This window comes from Camelus dromedarius, chromosome 2, assembly GCF_036321535.1.
Source record: "Camelus dromedarius isolate mCamDro1 chromosome 2, mCamDro1.pat, whole genome shotgun sequence".
NCBI lineage: Eukaryota > Metazoa > Chordata > Mammalia > Artiodactyla > Camelidae > Camelus > Camelus dromedarius.
Genome location: NC_087437.1, coordinates 59,027,420 through 59,041,743, shown reverse-complemented (window position 1 = coordinate 59,041,743; position 14,324 = coordinate 59,027,420). Strand labels below are relative to the sequence as shown.

Below are 14,324 nucleotides of genomic sequence, written 5' to 3'. Positions count from 1 at the left end.
TCGTTGGCTTTATCTTTGTTAGGAAGGCTTCAAAGATTGATCTCTCCCGCCTCATCCTTCTCCTCCCAGAAGCCCTTCTAAAAGAAGGGGGGGTGAGCGGAGGCCGGCGGGAGGGGCCAGGGCAGGGAGGAGGACTGGCCGGCGGTGGGGGAGGAGGGCGCGCCCGCCAGACCCACAGCGCGGCTGATGTGTCTGGTCTCGCAGGGCTCGTGGTTTTCATTTCCCCAACACCTGGATGCAGTCAAACACCTGGCCAAATCTGACAAAATCTGACAAGCCTTTGTGATGGGATTTGGAAGAAATTCCCTGCAGATCCTGGCACAGTTTAAAGTTGTCCGCTTTGAGTTAGGACTTGTTAAGGAGGGTTATGTGAGCTGAAACCCGAGACAACCCTTTTGCTTCTATCTGGAGCCCACATCTTGCCTGGAAATGGGGCATGACCAAGCAAAGGGGTCGCTTGCTGTTTGTATTAAAAGGGGAAGATGGCCTGTGAGCTTGCCAGCACGGCCCCCACATGCTTTCTCTATTAGAGCCAAGCACAGAAACTTATCAAAAACATATGTCTGGTGTTAATCATCTGGAATCGGGGTCCACTTGGGAGTCTGACTAGCTGTTCCTTGGCAGAAGGAATCCGTTGACCTTCTCAGCTTGCTTGAAGAGGGTGCAGAGAGGGATTTCAGATTTTAGATGCTGGTACAAGGCAATGTCTAGCTGCACCTAAACATTGACCAATTAAAGGAAGATTCCCAACACTTGAAGGCTGGAGGTTGCAGCGATTAAGAGTGTTTTACTTGGATGTTGGTGAGCTACTCCAGGGCAGACATGCTGCAGGAGCCACCCGTAAATGTGCAGTGGGTAATAGGACCAGATGAAGTAACTTCATGAATTCAGCCCTGCTCAACCTCCTTCAGAGAGAACCAGGACTTAATGACTTACCCAAATGCAACTTAAAAAGTTTTTGAAATACTTTAAGAGATTGGCCACAAATTCATCAGGGAAGCCAATCAGATGGGTTCTCGCAAATTAAATGGAATTTAGTTCAAGGAGGGTTGGTGAAAGTTTTGATGGATTAAAAAAAAAAGTTCACTTAATAACAAAAGAGCCAATTCCTGAGTTCTCAGATTAGAAGTAATTCAAATTCTGCCAAGACCTTTTTTTATCCATTATGAAATAATCAATTCTAAGACATAGTAGCCTTCACTCTTTTTTCTTTTATTATATTTTCTCAAATAAACTTCCCCAGAGGAAGATATTTTAAGAGCATTTTCAGACATCTTTGGCATCACATAAAAAAGAAATCTCGTGTAAAAAACGAAATGTCATCTGAACTTTTATAATACAAAGGCGCAATCCAATATGAACATATAAAATATATACAAATATAGTGCATGGTCAGTCACTTAATACAGCTCTCTACAAAAAAGTAACTTTAGAAATTAAAAAACCCAAAATAACCACTTAATCACAAAAGTCCTCTCTTCTATCCCAGCGTCCAAGTTCCTGTTTAGTGTCCCGAAGGAAAAGAGGTGGGTTGATATTTAGGGAGAGGGGTGGCCTGACCCCTCAGCTCCGCCACGGCCTCCATACGGAGTCCGCCGTGAGCGAGGGGCCGCTGGAAGGCGACACTGCGTTGGGGCCCACAGAGGTCCCGCTGTTGCTGGTGTAGACTGGGATGACGGGGCCGCTGTGAGCGAAGGCCCCGTTGGGGATGAGGAAGGCAAACTGGCCGTCAGGAGCCGGCACCACCTGGAAGCCGCCGAACACCTTAGCCGCCTCTCCAGCTGGGCTGCCCAGCTTGCAGGGCGCGCCGCCGGGAGGGGGCGCCGCACCCCCGGGGATGGGCACGAGCGGCGGTGGAGGCGCGAACGGCGCGTGCTGCGGGCCGCCGGGTCCAGGCGGGGGCGGCGGCGGCGCCTGCAAGGCGGGGTGCGGCTGCCCCGGGTAGGTCATGGCGTTGATCTGGGTCATGCAGTTGGCCAGGTGGCCGAGTAGCCGGGTGCGCACCTCGGTGTTAACGCCCTCGCACGTGGACAGGAAGCGGGTCACCTCGTTCATGCATTCGCTGAAGCCGGCGCGGTACTTCCCCAGCACGCTCGGGTCTGTGCTAAGGGCGGCTGTGGGCCAGAAGGAGACAGACGGGTCACCGAACGGCCCCGGCCCCAAGGCCACCGCCTCCGCCCTGGGAGGTCCTTGCAGCGCGCCTCCCTGACCAACCGCCCGCAGAACTGCCTCTGGCTACCGGGGTGGGTTTAGAAAAACCATCCGCCTCTCCACACTAGCTTGGCGACCTGAGCCAAGACTCTCCCTCTCTGTTCCGTGTCGCTCAATTTAAACCGATCTCAGCCCCAGATCTGCGTCCCTTCCGCCCCCGCGCGATGTGACCTTGGATAATGCCCTTCCCCCCTTCTCCACCATCCAAGCCTTATTTCCCCTTATGCAGTGGGGGAGGAGGGAGTGCTAAACCAGATGACCCCAGGCTCCACGCAGCTTAAAAACTGCCACGGTTCTGAGTCCTTTCGCCCCACCCGCTTCCCGCATAGCCAAGCAGCCCGTCGCCCTCGCCGCTACAACCTCTCTCCCTCCCTTTCCGGAACAGTAACAACTTGGAGTTGTGGCTATAAATAAGCCCCAGACCGTGGGAACACAAGAGTGAGCCAAGGCAGTAAAATGTAGCTGAATGCCTCTCACAACCACGGGCGGAAGTCTGGAAGAAATCACCGCGGGGCAGGAGGGACGCCCGCAGAGGGGGACGCGGCGAGCCGCCCTCACCCGTCATCTGCGCCCGCTGCAGGTTCCGGAGGTGCTTCACTGTCATTTCCAGAATGTCCGCCTTCTCCAGCTTGGAATGCCGCGAGCTCTGCACAGAAGAGGAGGCAAAGGAGGAAAGTGAGAGCCCCCGCCAGCAGCCTTGGACTGCTGGGGGTCCCTCCCCCCGGCCCCGGACCCCGGATAGAGCGGCCCAGCCCTCCCGCCTCCGAGAATGCAGTGCAGGCGGGGAAGATCCCGCCGGCGGGGGGTGGGGGTTTCATTCTTAATACCTGAGAAATAGTATTTAATTTTTTAACTAAAATAAAGCAGTATTACCCACTTACATCTTTTTTAAGGGCATCCAAAATCAGTGTTTTCAGCTGGCTTAGACTTTCATTTATCCTCGCTCTTCGTCTTTTCTCCATGATAGGCTTTGAAGACTGTAGAGGAGAAAAAAAAAAAAAAGAAGTCCTGAGTTCCCAAGGGACCTGCCATTTCACCCTGGGATTTTAAGGGAGAAAAGAGCCCCCCAACCCCGACTTAATTTCTTGTGGCTGCAGAGAGATACAGGTACTGCCCTTACCTTTCTGTGTTCAGATGCTGTCTTTGGTTTATCCGGTGTCGTGTTGACACTGGCTGGGGTAGCAGCCACCGGGGACGAGGAATTTTTCTCCATTATATCAGCTGGCATTTTCTTTTTTTTTTTTTTTAAATCCCTAGAGAATTTTATTTTTGGAGTTCACACAAAAATACTGTTTTGTTTGTGTCCCTTTTACCTGAGACTTTAGCAAAACTACTGAGCAAGTGCTGCGGGTTTATTATAATATCTTATGGCTACTTGGTGATCGGTAGCGCAATTCCAGGACCAAGGAGAGAGGTAGACGGGGGATTCCGCTGTTATCAGCACCAGCTCCGCATCCAGTGTGATCCCCAGGCCCTGGCGGCCTCTATATATATCTGGGACTGCACGCGAACGGCTCGTGTGAAACTTCCCAAACTTTCTTTCCCACAGTAACTTTCAGCCAATAGGAGGAGGAGACACGCGGCACCGCTCGTGGACCGCGCCCCCCCATTGGCCGCCAGGCACAAGGCCTGGCGGCCAATGGCGCGCGCCTGAGCCCGGGGCACCAGAGGCTACAACGTCAATCAAAAGGATTTTAACCCTTTGCCTCTCCCTGCTGGGGTTTGCTTTAGAGAGGATTTTCTCCTCCTCGGGTTTGCTCCACTCTAGTTTTTTTTCTTTTGAGGCTAGGGTCTTTGCTTCTTATTTCCGTTCATGTGAGTAACAGAAGTGCTTTGACAGCTCTAATTTGGCAGAACTAATAAGAAGTTCATTTGAAATATATTTTTAAAAAGCCATAGAAGTATAAGGATAAAATATTATAGTTGCAGTAGTTGAAAGAAAAGGGGGGAACGCGTGCAAGGGTGTGAGTTACGGAGACACCTAAGTGATTTCCCGCTCAGACCCAGAACATTGTCGGGGGGGGGGGTGAAAGTCGGCCATGCAGAAATAGGACGAAAAATTCCTTTTTGTATGCAGAAAAGGAAAAAGTGCCTCCATCTTACATTTGCAGGTTTTTCTGAGCAAGGTGGTTTTTGATCCCTGCCCTCCCCGCCTACCACCCCGCCCCGCTCCCCTCGTTCTTCCCTCATTCCTCTTCAGGAGTTGGGGCCTTGGACCCCGCACTTCCCCAGGAAACAATCAGAATAATTTCCAACTGAGCAGAAAGGAAATGGAATTTCAAATGAAAGATGAACAAGGGGGGCTTTGATGGCAATGCCTCAGGGACGCGCGCGCGAGTCCTCGTCACCCTTTCCCTCCACCCGCCGGCTCTCGGTTCTGCTGCACTTTGAGGTGGCGGGCCGAGCGGTAGCCTCTCCCTCCTTCTCGCCCCGCGAGCGACCCGGGCAGTCTCGGCACCCGGCGCGCACGGGCCCTTTAAGAGCTACACCAGCCGAGCTGCAGTTTGACATCAGCCGGCCGGCGAGGGCGCGCCTGGAGCCGGAGCACGTGCCAGGATGTTTTATTGCCGCCGCGGCTGCGGCCGGGCCGGGAGGATGTATGTGTGTGCGTGCGTGTGTGAGTGTGTGTGCGCGCGCCCCGGGGGCAGGGAGGCGGGGGGCGGCGGCGGGCGGCGGAGCGCGGGGGCTGGTTCCTGGTCCCCGGGAGAAGCCAAGAAGGTAAATAGCAGCTGCTGTGCTCAAGCCTGGGAAAACCCCGCCCCCTGCGCCTGGCCCGGGCTCATTGGCGCGCGCTGCGTGTGGGGTGTGTGTGTGTGTGTGTCCGGGCCCCCCTCCTCCGGCCCCCGCCGGGCCAGGAATCCGAGGGGGCGGCGGGCTGGGAGCCGAGCCCCGGCGCTTACCACCCGCCCCCCACCTCCCTCGGGCCAAGGTCAGCCCTTCCGGGCGGGGAGCGCACGCCCAGGGGTGGGGAGTGGGGAATTATTCCAACCCCCCACTCCACCCCTGATTTCGGGCTTGGGGTTTTAACTCCGCCGAAAGCCTCACTAGCAACAGCCTGGGGGAGGGGTGCGGACCTTCTTGTTTGCTCCTTGCTCCGGCCCTCCCTCCCCCCGCGGGGCCCCCGGCGCCCGCCGCGGTCACGAGATGCCTGACCGCACTTAGGAAGCGGCCGGGTCAGTCTCCTGCCTCCGCTCGGCGGCTGCGGTTAAAGCGGCTTCGCGCCGCCCGCCCCTTCCCCGAGTCCAGGGCGGCCGGGCAGCTCCCCCTCGCTGTGCCCCGGAGGCCGCCGGCGGGCGGCCGGGAGGAGGCGGGCGGCGCGGGCGGCTGCGTGCTGCCGGCTGGCCGGGCCGCGCGCCGGGAGGAGCCGCCGCCGCCGCCGCCGGGTGCCACGTGGCGGGCGCCGGGCCGGGAGCGCCAGGGCTCTGGCGGCGGCCTCCCTGGGGGATTTGCCGCGCTGGGCGGGCGACACGCACTGCCCCGGCCGGCCGCCACGGCCGCCTCCCTCCCGCCCGCCTGCCCGGGTCGCCGGCCCCCGCGCTTCCACTCCCTCCGCCCTTCCCGCCGCCCTGGAGCTCGGCTCGCTGCTCGGGCGGCTCGGGGCAGCCTAGGAGCCGAGCGTCTTGTTTGATGTCGCACCCCGCCCTCCCAGCCCTTCTCCAGGCTTAGAGGCCGCCGGAGGCCTGGCATACATTTCTCAGTCACTTCATTCCTTCCTTCCTCTGAGCTCCCCACTGAGATAATGTTGTAAATGATTTCACCAGATCTCGTCCCGGATGAGATGCAGCGGTTCCTGACTCTGGGTGACCTTGGGCGAGCCCCTCTCTTCCTTTCATTATGGAACACACGCTCTGTGCCAGACACTGTGTTAAACCCTTGGATTACCACTATGAGAGATACAGTGGCAGCCTGCATGGGGTTTTACAGGTCAACTCTGGAGGCAGACAGACTTGAGTTTCTGATTGATGACCAGGCGTTCCTCTGTTATGCCATTCCCTTGGGGTTTGGGTGATGGCCGGAGAGATCAGGAGAACCTAAAAGAAATGCTGAACCACACCTGTGTGGGCAACACTGTTGCTGGTCTCTGGGGGATACAGGGATGGATACAATAGTTATTGTCCTCAGGAAGCCTATGGCATAGAGATACTGTACTCCTAAGGGTAGCTGACAGCTGCCTCCCCTCCCCCCCCCCCTTTTGGTAGGTCCTAGGTTCAAGAGAGACGGTTATATGTCTAGATAGAAATAAAATGCTGTGGACATTCAGCGTAATTGAATTACTCATAAATCGGGATATCCTGGAAAACTTCCTGAAGGAAGTGGCATGTGCTTTGTATCTTGAAAAATAGGTAGAATTGGGGCATTGGAAATGTGATGAGCCATGGGGCTGGGGAGGATGGCAGTACCAATGGCATTAAAAGCGTCCACTCTGGAACTTGAGGTCCTTATTCAGGGAACATGGTCTGGATCCCAGGTGTGTGACAGGCAGGAGTGTCACACAGGGACTAGAGGAGGAGGCTGGAGGCCTGTCACAAGACCTGTAGCCATCTTGCTTTGGACTTACCGTGAGACAGTGGGGAGCTATGAAATGCTCTTAGGCAGAGAAGAGACATCAAGGTTCTCCTTTGGAAAGATGGCTCCCGCAAAAGCATGGATAGTAGTTTGCAAGATTTGGAGGCAGAAGGCCCAGTTAGGAGGTTCAAGCCAGTAAAGGAGGTTCCTAGGTGACAGGTGTAGACAGACACTCACCCGGAAGCACCTGTCTAGAACCAGCTCACCTGGGCGTTGACTGCACATTGTCCAATAATCTGAGTTCTGCAGAAACCTGCCTACCCTTTAATGCAATGTTCCCCCACAACCTTGGAGTCTAACTAAGGAATCATTGTGACCCAGACCGTATCCACCTCCCAAGCCTCATTTCCATCTTCCAGAGCAGCCCCCAAATCTGCAGCCAAACCTGTACCTCATTGCAGGCGAAGTTTACTCACTCTCTCTCGCCCCTCAGGCTGCTCTCTGGGATTTTTTTTGTGTTTTCTTAACACACTGCAGAGTGGGCTGTGCCCTATCATGTTCTGAAGAAATGATGAACAATGCTTCCTTTGTTGACCTGCAACCTGGGCCAGTAGGGTAGGACTTTTCTTTCTTATTTTAAACAGATGGAGAAGTGGTGATGACAGAAAATTGTCTGTTGCTTTGGGAAGATGTGGAGTTTTCCTGTGTGTTTGACATCCTCTTGGTGAAAGGTGAAGAACCTATGAAGTTACCCTGCTTTCTGCCATGCAAACTCTTCAAGCTTCTTAAAATGCTTCTGCTCAGCATCTGACTTTTTAAAAACTGCGTGAATACTCTGACCCAGATTCTTCCAAGGAGTGAAACCCTTCCCAGGGAAGCTTGTTAACCCTTTCCAGGGTCCCTCTGAATCTATAAGAGCCAGCAACTTCCTCCACTAAACTGCTATGACATTGGTGTCTGCTCTTAGGCCCTAATTAACTAGTCCGGTATACCACCCCCTGTCCCTTCTAGCCTAAGAGGCTTTGTTTGTTTGTTTGTTTCTGATTCTGTTGTCTCCTCAGGATTTGGCACCCTGAAGGTGCTTGGAGAATGTTGAATATAGTCAAGTTATGGTCTCACTGCAGTACCTAAAACAGCCTCATTGGACTAATAGTTAATAAACAACTCTATTGCCACTTTAGGAGTGCTTAGACTGGTAGAATGAGCAAATGATTTAAATGCACACACACACACACACACACACACAAACACAAACACAAACACATACACACAGGCACATTTTTAGATAGGGGTCTGTCAAAATTTTGCCATGAATTTGTGTCTGGCCCAAATAAAGACACAAACAAAAAACCAACCCATGAAATCACCAGCCCTCCATCCCAGCCATTCAAGAAGAAAGTTTCTTTGTAAATGTGCTCAGAGACTGTTTTTCAGCATTCTTATCCTGAGCAGTGAGACTAGCACCAAGAGGACACTCTCCTCACCTTCTCAAATGGGGGACTCAACTCCTAAACTCAAGAGAAGCCTTTTGAATTTGGAAAGCTCCTCCTAGAGAGAAACAGCCTTTATTTTTCAGTCTTCCTTCTCTCCCTGCCGCCCGCCCCACAAAAGCACAGAGAAAATTGAACACTTTATTAGTGGAGGTCACTTCTTTGATCCTCCTGTGAGACCGGCAAAACACAAGGAGTCTTTCCCACTGTATCACGCCCAATAAACACGACCAGGGCTGCTGTGCTTACCTCCTTGCCCCTTTCTGCCCTGTGAAGGGTGATTTTTCTCCATCTTATTGCATCACCTGTTTGCTTTAAACCATAAAACAAATAACTGCATCTCTGCTGAGACTCTCCTTTGTCTCTAGGTATCTGAATGGTTTGTGGGTTTGGTTTAAAGCTAAAGAAAGGAGAAAGAGCGAGAGAAGAAGAAAAAAGGTATTTTGCCTGAGGACTTGGAGCTTTTTTTTTTTTCTTCCCTTTTCCTCCGCTTGACTGACTTTCTCACACTCAGATTCCCTGCAGCCTGCCAGGGACGTGGTAGCTGCCCTGCCAAGAGCTATCCTGGGAGGGCTATTGAAAGAGCTTTGAGTGAGTACACACGGGGCAGATTTTCCCCTCCCCTCAATACCTGCTCCGCACCTGTACAGGGAGCAGTCCCACACATATCACCTGATCGCAGCCTTTTCAGAGACCGTGAGAAAAATAAAGCCCAGGATAGAAGAGACGTTTGTCGTCTCTGCAGGGCTGCAGCCAGCTCCCCGCAGTCCGAGTGCCCAGAAACAGCACATTCCCTGGCCGGGTGTGCACGTGTGTTTGCCCTCATGTGCTGGGTAGGAGCACCTGGAGACGGAGGGAAGCCAGACATCACCTGCACACTGACTGCCTCGCTGCCTCCATTTTCCGGCATCAGCCTGACTGGTCGTTTTGTGATCCTTCACTAGAATCATTATTGTGGTTCTTCTAGATAACAGTCCGTACATGCTCACTGCAGCGGAACTCATCACCAGGATTTCTGACCTTAAGGTTCATGGATAAACCCCCAGGGAGTCTCTAAAGCCCCTGAAATGGAGTTTAAAATTATGTCTCTATATGCGTACTTCACAGAACTTATTAAATACTTTTTGAGGGAATGAACGAATGCATTTCTCCTTGAGGAGAGGGTGCATAGCTTTCTGCAGAATCGCAAAGGTTTTTGTGACCTGAAAAGGTTGAGGAAGCTGATGCCGGCAATCTCTGTTTACAAGAGAGTAGATACTCTAAGGCCCAGAGAGGGCCAGGGACTGGCTCAAGGGCCTACAGCAACATAGGGCCAGAGTAGGGGCCAGAAGCCAGTTCGGAGTCCTTTCTACCACGCCACGGTGCAGAGGGCCCTAGGAAACTAAGGGTGGGGTTTATAGAGTTGTGATCACTACCCAAACTTGGATTTAAAATAGATCCTTTAATAATAAATATACCTTGAATTTATAGAGCCTTTTCCCCCCTTAATTTTGAGGTACTTGAGCTGCTCTGCACCCAGCATTTGGATGGAGAAAGGGATAGGGAAGAAAGCCAAGTGTCTGCCCATAGAAGAGGATTCAGGAATGCTTGGAGCAAGAGTCTTGGTTGCCATGCAGAGGCATTCGAAAGGACGGCAACTCTGCATTCCATCTTTGATAAAAATAAGTTGCTACATCTAAACAAAACTGCCTTGTTGGTTTCAAGCCAAGCTGGGACCGTGAACTGCAACCTGGGGGGTAAGGGTGGAAAACAGAAGCTTTCAACATTGGCTCACAGCAGCCTGTAATGCTTTCCACCACCCCAACCCCTCCTCGGAAAACTTGACTAGAGCCAGTGGGACCAAAGGAATATGCACTTTTCTAATGGGCTCTGAAAGAGGATAGTTGCCAAGAAAGCCTTTCCCAGTGGGGCGGGGGCAGGGCGCCGGGACCAGCTTAACTCCCACATTTGGCCGGGCCTCAGCAGCAGTGGTGGGCAGGCTCTGAATGTGCTCTCAGCTAACCTTTTACCCTCCGAGCTGTGAGGCAAGCCTGCAAGCCCAAGGATGAAGATGGGCATTCCTGAGGGATCTCACAGACGCTGACTTGCACCCTTGCATGTAAAAGGCTCACAGCTGTGCGAGGGCTGGTGCCTGTGGGGGTCTCTGGAAGGCTCAGGAAGGTGGGGTGAAGCCTTAGCCCCTTTAAACCCAGGACATACATTTGTCTGACGTGCTGATAGCTGCTCAAATTGTAGCATCAGATCACATTTCTAAAAAAATTAAAAATAAAAATGCAGCTAGTCCAAAAATTGTTTGGATAAAGCTTAGGGTCTGAAAATGATCTGGGATGAGTGCATATGGCATGTTTTAAATGAAGATAGCCATCATTGTTACCCTTGCTTATTATCAGCTTATAGAAGAGGGGTGGGGGAGGCAGAGGGAGAGACCTAAGAGGTGGCTGAGTGGGTCGTTCATTGAATGCATGGGAAAATTGAGCCCAGGAAGAAGGGACTAGCCCAAGGTGTGACAGCCTCCCTGGAGAGGGAAGAGTAAAGCCAGAATTAGATTCAGGTTTCCTGCCCACCAGTCCAGAAACCCGCCCCACTGTATCTGTATGAGCAGAACGTTTTGAAATACCATCTGCAAGTGACTAATATTACCACCAAAGATGGATTTTCCTGTTGAGAGCCAGAGCTGCCCGCTGGTGAGTGAGTGGGGCAGTGTGTCAGAATGCCCAGCACACAGCGTGGTTGAATGCCAGGCTTGCTGCACTGTCGTTCCCTCTTGGATTTGCTCACCACCCTGTACCCCCCTGGAAAAGAAGGAATCTTGATTTTGGAGTTCCAGGAGACAGGAGGCCGCTCGCAGGGGCCACACAGACTAGCAGAGGAAGAGGTGAGAAAAATAATGGCTTTTCTAAGCGTTAGATAGGTGGTATTTACTTGTGAGAGAGATATTTTCATTTTAGATGTTAGGCTTAGGGAACAAGAGAAGACGGTTCAGGCAGCTGTGGGTTCTAAGCTGTGGTGGGGAGCTTCTGGTCTCTTTCATGGAGTTGGAGGGTACCTGCCATCCCACCTTATAGTCCTTGGCAGTGGACAGGGCACTTTCTGGTGCATTGCAGCATTTTGCCCTCACATACTGCCTTAAGATCCAGCTTAGAAGGACCTGGGTGGAAGGTCCAGGGACGAAGAGAGAGGATTCAAGCGGTCAATTTAGGAGACATTTGCCTGGACCATTAACTGTTAGAGACACAGGATATAGGATAAACAAGCTTTCTGGAAAATAGTACCTTTAGAGAAACAGAGCAGGAAGCTTAGAGGCCACGAGAGAACCGACTTTTCTTCTCAGCCACTGGCAAGAATAAGATTAGGTACAAGAGTCTCAGTTGTCCAGAGGATGCATCTGTGGCAGGGGATGAGGAGGAAGGATGCTTTTCTGTGGCGGGAAGCCGGCGGGGGAGGTGAGGGGAAGGAATCCCATTTAGCAGGATGACTGAGCAGGTTCTGGAAAGAACACTGAAAGGTGATGACCATCATCTCCCCTGGGCTGAGGCTGAGCTGCTTAGGGTAGCTCCAGTACCTTCTGAGTGGCTTCCCGGAAAATCTCAGGAAGTGAGACCCAGTCTGTGATTGAGAGCCTTTGGCAAACTATGGGACCTACACACTTTTCTTCACTAGTTAGTTCTGTTCTGTGCTGTTTGTATTGCTGTAGGCATACATAAGATCCCACAGACGGGAAAAAGTTGTGAGATTCTTTGGAGTGATGGCAGGGAACAGGAGCATTGGGGAGACTGCATCCTGCTCTGTAGCCCGTCTGAGGGTGGTGGTCCTGGAAAGGTGGTGGCAGGGTGACTCAGAACAAAAGGGGAGGCAAGCACATCAAATCCGGGTAGCACCAGGAAGAGGACCAAGGACACGGTTCACCTCCAGCTCCCTGACCACGTGGGCAAGCACTCCCATATTACAGTGCATTTTCCCCCTCAGCTCAACTCTGCATGAGACATTATGGAAGGCGGGGAGAAGGATGCTCCTTTGCAGGGTTGGGCTTCCACGGGCACCTTGATTAAAATCTGAGAGCCTGGAGGGTGAGCTCTGCTGTAATGGCTGGTGTGCAGCGGCACCCTCGTGGCCTAACTAATGGAGGTCTCTTGATAAAGTCCCGGAGCGAGGCTGGCTTCTGGAGGAAGTCGCCAAGCTGTGTGGATCTCATTCACATATCCTGCTGTGGCCTTTATCTTGCCAGGCTCCCACAGTCAAGGAGGGATTCAGTCCTCATATTCCAGTATTTGAGCTCCTTGTCCTGGGCAGCTATTCAACCCTCTACTCCCTCCTCACCTGCCCTCAAAGTTCTGGCCCCCGGGGACAGACCTGGACTTGGCATCTAGAACTACAAGTCATCTGGATGGAGGGCGGAGTCCCAGCTTGTCTTCTTTGTATGGAGTATGGATGGTAATCAGATAATACAGTCAGGGGTCAAAGCCGTCCAATTTCCAATGACCTGTTTAACTTAATTCCGGTCAGTGACTATCTGTGAGCACCTACTATGTGGTAGGCAGAATTACACCCCTATTTTGACAGTTACTTCCATCCCTGCCTGCTATTCAAATGCTTTTCATCTGTGCAGAGGGGCGACATCCCCCGTTTATATTATAAAAATTTCCCCTTGACTCCCCACATCTTTCATCTCTATTTCTTCTCTGATAAAGAAATGAAGAAGTTCCTTATAGCATCTGGTACAATATCTTCCACAGAGTCGGCACCCCAAATATTTGGAGAATAAATGCATGAATGAACTTCAACTTTAAAAAAAAGTTTTACTGGCGATTCAACAGAGCCCCGAGAGGGTCAGTGTGTTTTTCCAAATTTTCCAGGGTTGCTGAATCAAAGGGGTGGATTTCCTTTGACTACTCCGGATCTCCACCTCTGGGCGGCAGGGACAACCCTGCAGACAGCTCTCCTCTGTTGCAATCAGGTGAATTGAGAGAAGTCTGCTGCTGTCCATGCTTTCCCAGGCCTATCTTTATGGATGGTTATTAAAGACACACCACCACATGGCAATACGAAAGTACAAAGCAATTCCCAGGGTAAGGTACGTGGGAAGGAGCGAGATACTGAGCTCCCAAACAATTCTCCTGCAATCGCAGTCTACCATATCTACGTATAGTTAATAAGTAAGATTTAAGCAGGCAGGTTCCACCGCTGGGCAGCAGACGGAAAGGAAACAGGCCATGGGAGAGATCACTGGTCCTTCTGGAAAACTGGGAAAGAAAACGAGGAGGCTACCTGGGAAAGGTGAGTCTGGTGGGCAGTTATCTGGGAGATGCAGGAGCCTACACACAGTCCCTAGGAGGGACCACTGCTGACCCCTTCACCTGCCCTCATTCTCTTCATCCATGCCAGCGCCTCACGGAAGATTTTGTGTAACTGAGAAGTACACAGCAATCATGTCAAGACACCCTGGGTTAAATACGTGCAAATACAGCACACAAAAACACCTGTTTTTATAGTGCACCCCAACACACCTGTTGTTTTATGATGCTGAGTGATATTGATAAAAGGGGCTGTAAAGTCGAGGCGAAGTGGCCTCTTGTATTTAAATAGCACCTCCCTCTGTGAACTTCAGAGTTTTACAGCTGAGATTTGACTAACCTGGTGATTATTTCTGTTAGGAATGTGGAGCGCATGTCTCTGTATATGTGCAGGAAAAGCTACAGCAGAGGGGCTCAAAAGCAAAGGTCCTGGAGCCAGACTGCCTGGGTTCCTTCTCCAGTTCACCGACACTCTAGCCATGTGACATGACTGTTCTGTGCCTCATTTTACCTACCTGTTCAATGGGGAGATAGTCACAGTACTTACTTTATAGGATTGTTATAAGGACTTATACGCAATGTGCTTAGAACAGTACCTGGCGTATTGTGCATCCAGTGTAAATCCTCAGCTGCTTTTGTCGTTGCCATATGACATACAGGATACATACTCTCATTCATCTAAAAAATCTTCAGCAGGTGTTAATATTCTTAAAGAAATGGATGGACAACCCCTGTGATAAATTGGTCCACACATATTTGACAAACCAAAAGCTTCGGCCAGTCTTTTATGAATCACAGGCTGCGGGACCAGGAGACACCTAAAAAA

The 14,324-nt window shown here is 51.8% G+C and overlaps 1 protein-coding gene and 1 long non-coding RNA gene across 3 annotated transcripts; one reads left to right on the top strand and one right to left on the bottom strand.

The window, feature by feature from the left end:
• Positions 1-1,193: 1,193 nt before the first annotated feature.
• On the bottom strand, positions 1,194-3,701 carry HES1 (hes family bHLH transcription factor 1). Its single transcript, XM_010994381.3, has 4 exons — positions 3,332-3,701; positions 3,093-3,188; positions 2,770-2,857; positions 1,194-2,114 (listed from the first exon to the last, which is right to left on the bottom strand). Exons 1-4 carry the CDS (start codon positions 3,437-3,439, stop codon positions 1,564-1,566), a joined length of 843 nt encoding a protein of 280 aa, XP_010992683.2. The 5' UTR covers positions 3,440-3,701; the 3' UTR covers positions 1,194-1,563.
• A 1,176-nt stretch (positions 3,702-4,877) lies between these two features.
• LOC116153490 (uncharacterized) lies at positions 4,878-11,615 on the top strand. 2 transcript variants are annotated; one of them, XR_010383914.1, is made up of 5 exons: positions 4,878-4,929; positions 5,973-7,448; positions 8,576-8,645; positions 8,722-8,798; positions 9,703-11,615. It is a non-coding gene; the product is annotated as an uncharacterized LOC116153490 (long non-coding RNA). The 2 variants fall into 2 exon arrangements; XR_004137274.2 differs by lacking the exon at positions 9,703-11,615 and having other exon boundaries at positions 8,576-9,622.
• Positions 11,616-14,324: the final 2,709 nt, after the last annotated feature.

Excerpts from the sequence above, each read along its gene's own strand:
- HES1 (XM_010994381.3), bottom strand. The coding sequence starts at position 3,439 with ATGCCAGCTGATATAATGGAGAAAAATTCCTCGTCCCCGGTGGCTGCT. Across the intron at positions 3,189-3,331 it reads CAGCATCTGAACACAGAAAG|TCTTCAAAGCCTATCATGGA; the intron begins GTAAGGGCAGTA and ends TCTCCTCTACAG. Across the intron at positions 2,858-3,092 it reads TGGATGCCCTTAAAAAAGAT|AGCTCGCGGCATTCCAAGCT; the intron begins GTAAGTGGGTAA and ends TCTTCTGTGCAG.